Source organism: Hydra vulgaris, chromosome 03 (genome assembly GCF_038396675.1).
Source record: "Hydra vulgaris chromosome 03, alternate assembly HydraT2T_AEP".
NCBI classification, from domain to species: Eukaryota; Metazoa; Cnidaria; class Hydrozoa; order Anthoathecata; family Hydridae; genus Hydra; species Hydra vulgaris.
Window position 1 is genome coordinate 56,259,235 of NC_088922.1, and position 13,716 is coordinate 56,272,950.

Consider the following 13,716-nt stretch of genomic DNA (forward strand, 5'->3'; position numbering starts at 1 on the left):
CATCACATGTCATACAGTGCAACTGACTGTGGGTCAAAGCTGGATTCTGTACTCTTCCCTGACTCGGCTATATGCGGAGTCAGGGAAGAGTACATAATAAGTTATGCATTTTGTGAAAGAATCTTCTCACTCATGAATACCAAGTGGAGGTCGGAAAGAAATAGAGCGACTGTTGAACTTATGAGCGCAGACCTCCAAGTTTCAGTGAATTTTTCTAAATCGTGTACTGAGTTTTTTTTTTGTTTTTGTTAATTTACCTCCTCAAAGGCCGAGAGGGCCACTACAGACGAGGAGATTACTTATTTGTGGTAAACTCCGAAACACAACCTTGACGAACAAGGCCGCTGCGTGGGGAAACGAGTTGAGCGCGGTACTGGTACGCGGTACAAAGGACGTGGTGGGGATTGAACTCGCAACCTCTCGCTTTACCACTACACCACTACCGCATTTTAAGTTCTATGACTTTGTTCTCAAAGATTAAAGTTCTCAAAGAGTTCTATGACTTTGTTCTCAAAGATCAGAAAGTACTTGATGCGGCTGCCAGTAGCCAGAAATACGGTTACGTAGTTAAGAAGAAAAAGTAGTAGTATATTAAATATATTCATAGTCTCATAGACAAAATTTTTTTCGGGCTTTCGTCCTCCGTTAAAATGTCACAAACATTTACTTACAAATATAATATCTGGCAACCCTAAGGACGAAGCAGTTATGAAAGCTAGTTAAATATATATATACACTTGACCTGTTCGCTGCTAACTACGAGTATACTCGTAGTTGGCGGGACTTTGATATTTGCCAACTACGAGAATACGTTTTCAAACTACCATAGTATTTACAGTCCATAACAAATAGTCTAAAGAAATCTAATGGTTTCTTGCTCTCCATGTTTATCTTCAAACCAGGATCGACTTTAAATAGAATTTGTTTTTACAATATTTGGCTCATTTTTCCATTGGTTTGAATTTTTAGATGGATTTGTTTCAGATGTTGTTTCGTCAAGCAAAATATTACTTATAAGATCTAATTGTTGAGCTTTATTTTGATTTTATCTATAAGCAAGACCGCCCGTTGTTCTAGCTCTTTTCGGCGACATTAAAAAAATCTTCTGCAGTGGCTGCTAGATGAACGTCTGATAACTGATCGTCATCACTTTCTTCAGTGTTATTATCTTCAGAACCTGATTCTGATGCCGTCAAGCTCGAAGACATAGTAGTTTAAGCGAAAAATGAATCCGAATCTTCAATATTATCATCTTCACTATCCTCACAATCTTCCATAATCATATGTGCTGATTCAATTGTGGAATATCTGTGTTGAGTTAATATGAGATAGATAAATTTATAAATTATCTATATATAAAAAGAAATTACTTATCTATAAAACACATTAATTAGTATACTGTGTAAAAAACTCAAAGTGCACACTAAAATGTTTTTTAATATATTAAAACTCATTTTATTGTGTACGTGAATTTTTTTTTCACATTTTTAATAACATGCAGTATGATGTAGTTATCAAATATATTTTAGCTTCTAGCCTAAAAAACACAACGATTTAGAATTAAGAAAACAAAATATAAATTACCTTTTTTACTTATGATAACTTATTTTTACCTTTTTTACTCATGATAACAATTTATTTCAATCTTTTTTACTTATGATAATGCACCAAATATAATATAATAATAATGCATCAAATAAGCTACATTGCTAGTCACCATAATGAGTTAAAATAGTTCAGAATAATAAATACTATAGAATTATCTTAGATTAAAAATATTTTATTTATTGAAATAATGATCTAGCCTTGGCAATGAGAATGAAAACGCCGCGGCAAAAATTATTCATTGCAGACATTATAGCTTGACAAAGAAATAAAGCATAGTTTAAAATAGCTCGGCAGCGAACGTTTTAAACCTAATGTAATGTTTATATTTAAGAGTAAGCAGAGGGGTATGGAAACTACATACCGTTACAACTTTCTACTACCGCGGGTGGTGCATTTGCATATTTAGCATAACTTATTGGTTTCTTTAGCTAGAAATATTTATTTTTTATGTACTTTTTATTACATTTTAAAAGAGCATTTCCGTTCAATATTTAAAATAAAAATATATAATAATAAATATATATACATATAATGATCGTTGTTAAAAAATAAAAGAACGCAGGAACTCGTAGAAGACCGTTCGTCTGGTCCTCGAGAACAACCGAGAAATGTACGTGTTGAATTTACAAGACATTTACAAAATAAATAACAAGTTAACGATAAATAAGAAACTTTCTTTAAAAGTATATATACTTGAAGATAAACGAAAAAAGAAAAAAAATAATAAATAAATAAAATAAAACGGAATTCCATTATAATTACAAGTAGCGTTAAATCTTATACTGGTGATTTAGGTGAGCAGCGTGACGTCATACTGAAATAGCTTGCTGCCGAGGGCTTCAGTACATATATCGACTGACAAATAGCCTGATTCGCAGCAGAGTGCTGCTACATCAACTGATGGTTTGGCATGGGGCAGCAATCTTTTCATTCATTATTCTTCGTTTTTTTCTTCTTTTTCTATAAAAACGTATTAATTTAGATAAGTAAAACAAGTGAACAAATGCTCACTTGTTTTACTTATGCTATATAATATATAAATATACTATATATATATATATATATATATATATATATATATATATATATGTATATATATATATTTATTTATTTATTATATGCGTAGATTATAGTTGTTAATGATAAATATATAATTTTTATAAATTCAAGTTTAAGTTTGCTCTACGCATTCACTTAAGTCGAATTTTATGTTTGAAGTATGACTTCAAATTTCAAGTTCGCTTCTTGCATTCCACCCGTAGCATGGATACTTATTACAGGCCTTCCCGTCGCGAATCCGTATTTTTAACTGGGGGCGGACAATGTTACGGAAAATATAAAAAAACGGCTGAAAAAATAAGCGAGCTACATTATTTTCAGTTAATTTATTAAATTTAAAAGGAACTGTTCCAATGCACAAAGTGCTTAATGAAGTGTTTATTAAATATCATAAAATTTTAAAAAACAAAAAAATAATGAAAAACAACATTTTTCAGAATAATGAATGAATTTTATTTAAAAACGAAATCACAAAAGAAAAATAAACAACCTTAAAAATAATGCAAAAAAAGCTATTAAAATTATCATCAAATATTAGAAAATGTTATGAAAAATGTACATAGCAATATTTTTTTAATGTTTTACAGATAATTTTAAAACCTTTAATGCAGGTTCCTTAGAGGACTTAGGTGAAATAAACAAACAATAATTTTTAAGAAATGTTTGACAATATAACACCATGTTTCTTTAGCATGTTCAAGTTATAAATATCTGATATCATCATAAATATATTGCACAACGACTTTCTACATGTCTTTTTATTCTCAATTTCATGTAACAAAAAAAACCCACTGGAAACAGCAATCCAGAGGTACACTTAACCCACCTCTGTCCATAGTTTTTGTGTAGTCTCCATACAACTGAAAATAAAATGCAGTGTCAGTCAACAAATCATTTTCACTGACATCGTCTTTTCTTGTAACATAGCCTGCAATATAAAACAGAGCCATTTTTGTACTCAGTGGCAAAGATGCTTCTAGCTCAGGTAATTGATTAATTATATCACAAGATTCTTCACTTCTAAAATAGCCACATTTTTTGACATAAATGTTTAATATCAGTAGTGTAATCTGAAACATCAACTTTTAATTCCAATAACAGTTTAGCTTTTTCAATGTATATTTTGAACAGTTATAAAATATGTTCTGCTTGAACCTTGTCTAAACTTACTGAATGCTTTTTCAAAATAATCTGTTGAGAACTCTCCTAACATAACATAAATGAAATTGTTTTTTAACAAATATTTACACATCTCTACTAAATCATAACAAGTATGCCAAATTGAAGTACCTGTATCTCTAGTTAAGGATTTTATTCTACACCCTTGTTTACCACTCATTTTAAGAGCCATATCTCTCAAGTAAATATTGCAAATTTATGTCTACTTCTTCCGAAATAACTCTTTTACGAGAATCTAAAAATCGAGTATCACCGTAAATTTCTTTTACATTAACTATATTCCAGAATTTAGTAACTTTTTCAAAAACACATATAATTTCATTCATATTACAAGGGTGGATAACTTTTGAATAAGTTTTGAGAGCAGCTATAGTTTTATCACAAAACACTTTTAAAATACATTTTGTCTTTCAATGGACTAAATGATGTATAGCTACATAATTTAGTCTAGATAGTTTAATTAGCTGATCTTTCTCAAAATCAAATAAACATTTAAGGTCACTCCATTTAGATGTCATATTTTGATTTTTTTCAAAATGCAATTGCTGTGTTTTTTCTGTTATCCAGTTATTTCTGATAAATTTTAGTAGAACATAATCAAAAAATAGAAAAATCCCAGATTTTGTTGACCAAGGTTTTTCTTCAGCTCTCTCAAATAAATTAAAAAAAGCTTGATTTGTTCGATTTCCATCACAAATAACTGAGATAACTTTTCCATTGCTAGACTTGATTGAATTAATAACATAGCATACTTGCTCAAACAAAAAAGAAGCATCCAAATGACAGACAGGTATCATTTTGCACAAAAAAAGATGGTCCACTTTTTAAACATTTAACCATGATACCCAAAAACAGTATTTGCTAACAACTCAGGATTATTTTCAGCTTTTCCAAATAGAGAACCACCATGGTAGAGAAGAAGAGACTTTACATAAACCTCATCTACCAGTATTATACAATTTCTCGGATGCTCCTCTATATTTGAAAATACAGTGCTGATAAAATTAATATCTGTAACATTCTTCGTCCTAGATGTAATTTTAGTCAGTGTTTTTACACTTGGAAGTTCGAAATCTTTTCTTAACTGATTGTATAGACTTCGAGATGTTGAAAAATAAGAATACGATCTGATAATTGTTTCTATATTATAAATTTTTTTACCTACTTCTGATGCATTCATAGATGCAATATGATCTTGTAATATCAATCTTTGATGATCAACTTCAATGTTGTTCAGATAGCGAATTGTTTCTTCCACTCTTGACCAACAATCAAGAGTGGTAATATGGTTTTTAGATAATGAAGAAATAAAGCAACGTACACCAGCATGAAAACTTTCAAATTTAAAATTGCTTGAGATATGAACAGCAAACATAGGTATACAGTTAACATAAAAGTAGGTACGTAGAATTCCGTGTTTTACGGAACCGATTTTTGTGCCAAAATTCTGTTCCACGTTTTTTAAAGTCCGTTCAAAGTAAGTGTGGTAACAACGTGTTTTCTAGTCTTTTTTTTTAGAATTTAGTATCACTTTAGATATGTTTTAAAAATTGAAATAATTATACTTTCTGTTAGTGTTTGCTGTTTTTGAAGTTACACTCATTTATATAAAGTTAATGGGTATCAAAGTTTTTGATGTCGATTGTTCGTTAAATTCCTATCGAAGGAAGGTAGTGCGTACTATTAAAACTATTTGCGTTTGTTTTTATATCTATTTTCTATATTCTTGCCAAATTTTATTGCATTATTTGGATGCACACATTCATTACTACAATGCACAAAAAAGGTACATAATTTCGGCAATTTTACGCCTCATATGGTAGAGGGGGTCTATCGGAAACTTCATATTAATAATATTATTAACTTAATATTATTGTCCATACTTTAATCAGTTTACTTTCAAATTTAATTTAAATTTTAAGTTAAATTTAAAAATTTTTGATTAAAAGGCTTAATTTATACTTCAGGTTCTAAAGTGTAATTTTAATCTAATTACAATATATTTGTAGTGTACTTTAATAATGTTTACAAAAATTTAGTAAAGTCATATTTTGTCAAAATATAACTTTACAATAAATACTTAATTACTCATTAGATAAAGTTTTAATGTACATTAGATTACATAGATAAAGTTTGTTTAATGCAACAATGAAATAATATTTAGAATTAATATTATAATGCCTAAAGAAATGGCAAAAAGAAAAAACAAGATTGGCAAAAAAAGTAAGATATCTGAAAGAGATAAGAGAATAGGTAAATTTTATTGTGTTTCTTGGTTCTTTGTTTATTTAATTTTAGCATTTAACTATTGTGTTTTATTTGTGTGTGTGTGTGTATATATATATATATATTTATATATATATATATATATATATATATATATATATATATATATATATATATATATATATATATATATATATGTATATATATATATATATATATATATATATACGAATAAAACACAATAGCTATATCTTTATGTATGTATGTATGTGTATATATATATATATATATATATATATATATATATATATATATATATATATATATATATATATATATATATATATACACACACACACACGCATTATATAGATATAGATAAAAACACATCTACCAAATTTGGGAGTTATGGCATCAATTTGTATTCAATGAATTGTTAGATGATGGCCAATTTATAATTTTTAACAACTATTGTTACTATGTGATCAATAATGTGGGCGAGTAGTTGAGGTATCGACTTAGGTTCTATGTACTAATATTAGAAGAAGAAGGTTCTATGTACTAATATTAGTCTATGTATATGATGATGATGTTGCTTGAGTGATTTAATATTAACAGATGTATTTTTCATTTTTTTAAATTGTTTTGTGTTAACATTTTTTGTAACTTTATTTATTTCATCAATTTAGATCGATTAGAAAAAACAGTTGGTTAGTTTAATTTTTCTTTTTTTTTTACTTTTTTATTTGATGTTAAATTTATATTGGTTTCATGCTTTAAAACCTTTTAGCAAAGTTTGTTTGAATGTCAAAAGTTTATTATCAAAATTTGTTGAAATGTGAAGTTAAATTAAATTTATTGGTTTCCTTTTTTTAGGTGATCTAGTGCAGCGTTTAGGTGAGTAATTGAACAAGATATGATTTTTTACGTAATTTACTTATAGGTATTAAAAGTAAATTACCAACAAATTATTTATGTATCTTTCTTGTTTATAATCATATTCTTAATAATATTTAGCTATGTCTAGTAACATATCAACAACTGTTGATAAAATTTCAAATTCTTCGAATACCATTGGTAAGATTATATAATATATTAAAATATTTTGCAATATTTTATGTTTTATATGTAATACCTAAATTCAATACTATTAGTATTACTAATAGTAAGGTTATTAGTTTCAGTTTTTTGAAATGACTATAAATTGCATGTTATTTGTAGGTGTCTTATATTTATAATATATTTTTTTGTTTAACCTTCGGTGACATCTCCATCCGCAACTACTAGTAAGGTTTTGTTTAATTATTTGGATTCAAGATAAGATAATACATCATAAAATACATAACATTTGTAGATGTATTATATGTTTATAACACTATGTCCGTATTACTTTTTAGTCATACCTCCATTGGCTAGCACTGGTAAGGTTCTATGTAATTTTTTACTTGGGATTTAATTATTACTTATCAAAAAAATTATAAAACGTATACTATTTGTATTTGTCTTATTTGAATAATATTCTTTTTTGTACAACCTTTAGTGATATCTCCAGTGTCAACTACCAGTAAGTTTTTTTTTTTGTTATTTTGTTGTAGTATTTGACTTCTTAAACGAATTATGTTATATTTAGTCTTTTTTTCAAATTAACTCTTACAATTCCTAATATTTCTCTATTGATTTTTGCTTGTAGAACTTACATATGAGGACTATAAAGTTTTCAGGTCAAAATATCCAGGACCATATTCCAATAAGTCCTTTGTGAACTGGGTTGCACATGGTGGGAAGGATAGGCCATTATTCAGATGGCCTAACTTGACACCATATTCAGTTCCTAGGGCAAGGGCAGATAAATATGAAAATAGGGGAAGATCTGCCAGCAGAAGAAAGTTGGAAGACAGAAAGGACAAAAGTAAGTATAGGGACAGCACCGAAAGACGCAGAAGTGAAGGAAAAGAAAGTGAAGAAAGTGTATATAGAGAGCGAAGGCAAGAAAACAGATATAGAGGCAGAACAGAAGAAAATAGATATCAAGGAGGAAGGAAACCGAGCGACTATGGAGGGGGAAGGGACAGAAGCATAGGTGGAAGAAGCAATGGTGGCATTGTAAATGTTTATAATTGTAGATAATATTTTACTTTATTACTCTGTTTTATTTAACTGTTAATGAAAACTGTATTGCTGAATCTTAATAAAATAAAAAAAAATTTACAATTTGGTTGCAAAATATTAACCAACATAGTTTAATAAAATTATTAAGTTATTATAACAAGATAATGTTTTTTTAAAAAGATTTCTTATAGTTATTTCTCATATACATAAAATATATTTGTTATATTTTATATATATGTATAAATGAAAATATATTTGTATTGTATACACACACACACACATATATATTGTATGTATATATATATATATATATATATATATATATATATATATATATATATATATATATATATATATATATATATATATATATATATATATATATATATATATATCTGTGTGTGTGCATGCATGCATGCGTGTGTGTGTGTGTATTGTATATTATGTATTTGTATTGTATATTACATATATTTTTATATATGTGTTGCTGTTTCTAATTAATTAAATTAATTCATAGTTAACTAAAAAAAATAATTGAAAACTTTGCTGTTGACTCACTTTTGTTTGCAACAGGTATGTATTGTTTGTCTAGTATTACAATTCTGCAATGGCTTATAGTAGTGTAAGTAGCGTATTTGAATTTTATTTTTACTATTATGTTCAGTTAAAATAAGTTTTCTAATTATAGGCAGACTTAACCAAATTTTTATGTCTGCCTTTAATTAAGAAATGAAAATGTTCTTTAGGTTAAAGTATTTAAACTTTTTGAATATCGTTTTATATTTACTATGATTTCAATACTTAATAAATTTTTTCCCCCTAGCTATCATGGGTCCCAAAAAAAGTATTGTATTTTATGGTGCAGCCAAAAAGTATTTAATTGATAACTTCTCCTTGCCTGTTCAAACCAGTGAGTGTATGAATGGACACATTCTTTTTGTCTATGTCAGTTGCAGGGAATCAGCAACTAAAACTTATAATCAAGTCACTCAATATTTTAGAATCATAACATCAAAAAGTCAAATTGAGAATTTAGTAAATAAATCGAAAATCTGGGCAAAACTTTTTTTTAGGATTAGTTATTATGAAATTTTTTTGGCCTTTTGCAGCAAGCCTTTTGCAAGCTCTAATATTGCTAATGTATTATTATTAGCTTCAACACCGACAATACAATCATTACAGTCTACAACCAGTAGTTTAATTACAACATGTTCTTTAATTGTAACACCTCACCAAGGCAGTGTTTCATCTCCAACTCAAAGTAAACAATTAAGCTCAGCTTTTAGTGGAAATGCGTCAAATAGATATACTTCACGACAGGATATGACACCTAGGAGAAAAAAACTAAGAAGTAGATTGTCTTATTTATCTTCAAATTTAGCTAGTATTTGCACAAAACACCGAATCGAGATAGCTGAAGTGAAAGCAAAATTAAACACTATGCCATACAAATTAAAAGTTTTAAGGCAAAGTGTTAAAAGAAAAGAAGACGTTATCAAAGGTTTAAGAGCAGAGGTTAGAGACTTAAAGAATAAACTACAAACATATTACTACAGTAGACAAATTCGAAATCTTATTGCTACTAAAAAAGCAATGAAAAGTAAAGAAAGAGAAAAGTTAAGAAAAGTAACTCTCAACCATAATGCTGCTATTAGTACAAATAAAAAGGTCATTACCAGCTTAGAAAATGATATGACCCAGATGGAGGAGGGCAATATACTTAATACAAATACGTCAGATGATAAAACTTATCCATTGCAAATGCGAATGATAATTTACAGCATGTTATTGTCTAATGTCCCAACAAGTAACATACCATTTCTTGTTGAGAAAATGGGGCAATATTTTGGTGTTGTTTTTTCTAACATTCCTCACCGAATCACTGTTGAGCAAATGGCTCGTGAGCTAGGCAGTATCGCTGACCTGCAAGTAGCAGAATGGGCTATTACTAATAATCACCTTACATTAGGGTTTGATGCAACAACGCAAGAAGGCGTTCATATCAATAGTATTCACCTAACATCAAAAAATAAATGCCAGGTTATTGCTATCGACCAATTACCAGGTGGGACAGCAGTTGATTATGCAAACCATATATGTAATGAAGTAGATCATATTGCTTTAGTTTATTCGAACTTTTATTTACAACCCTTTGAAGAGTGTCGTAGTTTGATTATCTCAAATATATCAAACACAATGTCCGATCGAGTTTCGGTTAACCATCTTACAATAAAAAAACTCGGTGCAATCTGGGCTAAAAATCTGAATGAGTTAAACTGCCATTTGCACCCTCTTGATACAATTGCTATTTCATGTCGTTCAGCATTAAAGTCTCTGGAAACTGAAACTTGTCAATTATTTGGATATGATTGTATGGCAGTCAAAATTGTTTTAGCTATGAATAAGATGAGGTTTAAAGATGTGAAAGGGGACCCAAAAGGATTTGTAAATTTTTTAGAAAATAACAAACTTCCACGAGGTATCATTCCAAGGTATCGTGGTAACCGGCTTCACATTCTGTTCCAAACTTGTTTCATTTTTATAAAATACTATAGTCTATTTATGAATTTTTTGAAAATCGGAACAGTAAAAAGAACAACTTTACAGAAGGTTCTACGAGAAGCATTTTATAATACAACTGCAATAAAACAAATGTGTGTGCTTGCATTATTTGGAAAACTTCTTACAGGACCCTGGATGACTACGTTTTATGTATCATCCGAAAATGCAACTTTTGATCATGTTGGTGGTATTGCTCTAGTTAAAAAAATTGTGCAAACAATTAAAAGTTCAAAAAGTAATCCTACTGCTCTATTTACCAGAAAAACAGATTTCTTTGGAAATATTCTCAAACCAAATACTTTACAAGTGATTACAAAGACATGCACAATTGATGATCAGCTTATCGCCATGACTAAGGCTTGTCTTGTTGCAATAGAAGAGGTTTTAAATCGTCAGTACAAGCGCTATTTTTCCATTACTATTACAAAGACACTTAAAGAGGAGACAGCAAGTGCAAGACTTCATAACATAGATAGTGAAGAGTTAATGGGAATGTTCAGTGCTGCAAAAGGAAGATCCCCTAATGCATCAATTGATTATATATCTTGCAAATTAAGAACAAAAAAGAATAGGACAGTGGATTATCTTGAAAATCTCGACGACTATTCAAGAGAAAATGTTATTAGGTGGGCTATGCAGGAGGCAAGAAAAAAAAGACTAAAAAGTCGACTGCAACATGCTGAAATTAGGGCTGAGATTTCTCAAAGACAGACTGAAAAACGCCAAAAAATGGATGAAAAAGAAAAACGAAATTTAGAGCGACAATTATCTATACTTACTACAAGTGAAATTTTGAATTTACATAAAAACTTGTCGACAAAGCAAGTTGCTGATTTAAATGATGTTATGTTAGACAGAATTGTTGGCAGAAATCTCTGCCATCAATGGTATGATACTGAATCAACAATGGCAATCATGTATGATGGCAGAGTTAAAAAACTTAAAAAAAAACAGACAGATATCATTTACTCTATATCATACTGGTCTAAAGATGAAACTGATTCTGAAGCTGTTGATTATTGCATGAAAAAATTACAGTTGGTTGCTGATATTGTATCAGGTGAGTTAATGTTTTCGTAATTCAAATTAATCGCTGTATGTGAGCATATTAATTGTACGATAGCAAAGTATGCAATGCAAGACATAAATTAGTTAAATATTGCTAATCTGGGTCATATCAATTTCATATTTTGAGCATTCCGAATTTTCAACAAGCAGAGCATCCAAAATAAATGTACAGCGAGTAGTGGAATCTGCAAAATAAATATATATCAATTAGTAGAACTTGCAAAATAAATGTACAGCGAGTAGTGGAACTTGCAAAATAAATGTACAGCGAGTAGTGGAACTTGCAAAATAAATGTATAGCAAGTAGTGGAACTTGCAAAATAAATGTACAGCGAGTAGTGGAACTTGCAAAATAAATGTACAGCGAGTAGTGGAACTTGCAAAATAAATGTACAGCAAGTAGTGGAACTTGCAAAATAAATGTACAGCAAGTAGTGGAACTTGCAAAATAAATGTACAGCGAGTAGTGGAACTTGCAAAATAAATGTACAGCAAGTAGTGGAACTTGCAAAATAAATGTACAGCGAGTAGTGGAACTTGCAAAATAAATGTATAGCATGTAGTGGAACTTGCAAAATAAATGTACAGCAAGTAGTGGAACTTGCAAAATAAATGTACAGCGAGTAGTGGAACTTGCAAAATAAATGTACAGCGAGTAGTGGAACTTGCAAAATAAATGTACAGCGAGTAGTGGAACTTGCAAAATAAATGTACAGCAAGTAGTGGAACTTGCAAAATAAATGTACAGCGAGTAGTGGAACTTGCAAAATAAATGTATAGCATGTAGTGGAACTTGCAAAATAAATGTACAGCAAGTAGTGGAACTTGCAAAATAAATGTACAGCGAGTAGTGGAACTTGCAAAATAAATGTACAGCGAGTAGTGGAACTTGCAAAATAAATGTACAGCGAGTAGTGGAACTTGCAAAATAAATGTACAGCAAGTAGTGGAACTTGCAAAATAAATGTACAGCGAGTAGTGGAACTTGCAAAATAAATGTACAGCGAGTAGTGGAACTTGCAAAATAAATGTACAGCGAGTAGTGGAACTTGCAAAATAAATGTATAGCAAGTAGTGGAACTTGCAAAATAAATGTACAGCGAGTAGTGGAACTCGCAATTTTTTTGATAGACGGCTCTGGCTTACGTTCACGTCGTGTCTATTGTTAACAATGATTTATATTTAGTTTCATTATTGGAATTTAATATATTAATCATTAACTAAAAGCCAAGACTCAAATTAATTCAAATATTATTTTAAAACAAAAAAATATGAAAACCCACACTTGTAAGGTGGTAATGTGTATTGTGTTTTGTATTTCAATATATTATTTAAAGTCATTGCTTTTTTTCTTTTCTTTTTTTTTTAACAAAATTTTAAATAAAGTATTTTATGTTTTTTTAGGTTGGAGGGGGTGTGGACACACCCCCTTCCCCCGAATCAATGAGTGTGCAGCTTTGTTTGTTGTAATGTTGTAAATTATAAATTTTATTGTGATGATTTTTAAAAAGCCTTTTTAATAAGAATCAAAATATTTATAATGAATCGTTTTTAATAATAGGGTGTGTTAAATCATTACCCCACATATACCCTAACTCAAAAAATGAACCTCTCCTATTTGGTGGCAGTCTACATGGAAATTATAGCAATTTATTGTATATGAAAATTAATAAATTCATTGAAAAATTGATCTTTTATGAATAAAAATTTCATTTTTTGCTGGTAAAAGTGGCGTTTGGTTGCCCCCTCTAGCCCCCTGAATACGCCCGGTGACTATGGACCTATATAAATTTGTAGGTTACTATTACATCTATCTTTTGATACCAAGTTATAAGCATTTGGATAAGAATTGACAAAGTTATTAAACTTTTAGTGCTTAAAAACATTTTTTTGACCACACTTTCT

The 13,716-nt window shown here is 29.3% G+C and overlaps 1 protein-coding gene and 2 long non-coding RNA genes across 3 annotated transcripts; all 3 read left to right on the top strand.

The window, feature by feature from the left end:
* The first annotated feature begins 6,003 nt into the window (after nt 1-6,003).
* Nucleotides 6,004-7,222, top strand: LOC136078287 (uncharacterized). The gene is made up of 4 exons (XR_010637693.1): nt 6,004-6,099; nt 6,762-6,782; nt 6,949-6,969; nt 7,090-7,222. It is a non-coding gene; the product is annotated as an uncharacterized LOC136078287 (long non-coding RNA).
* A 61-nt stretch (nt 7,223-7,283) lies between these two features.
* Nucleotides 7,284-8,314, top strand: LOC136078286 (uncharacterized). Its single transcript, XM_065793759.1, has 3 exons — nt 7,284-7,493; nt 7,613-7,636; nt 7,763-8,314. The coding sequence occupies exons 1-3, from the start codon at nt 7,427-7,429 to the stop codon at nt 8,197-8,199; spliced, it is 528 nt and encodes a 175-aa protein (XP_065649831.1). The 5' UTR covers nt 7,284-7,426; the 3' UTR covers nt 8,200-8,314.
* A 352-nt stretch (nt 8,315-8,666) lies between these two features.
* Nucleotides 8,667-13,352, top strand: LOC136078288 (uncharacterized). The gene is made up of 2 exons (XR_010637694.1): nt 8,667-8,754; nt 13,216-13,352. It is a non-coding gene; the product is annotated as an uncharacterized LOC136078288 (long non-coding RNA).
* Nucleotides 13,353-13,716: the final 364 nt, after the last annotated feature.

Coding starts and splice junctions, on each gene's coding strand:
- LOC136078286 (XM_065793759.1), top strand. CDS start 7,427: ATGTATTATATGTTTATAACACTATGTCCGTATTACTTTTTAGTCATA. Junction 7,494..7,612: donor ACCTCCATTGGCTAGCACTG/GTAAGGTTCTAT, acceptor TACAACCTTTAG/TGATATCTCCAGTGTCAACT. Junction 7,637..7,762: donor ATCTCCAGTGTCAACTACCA/GTAAGTTTTTTT, acceptor TTTTGCTTGTAG/AACTTACATATGAGGACTAT.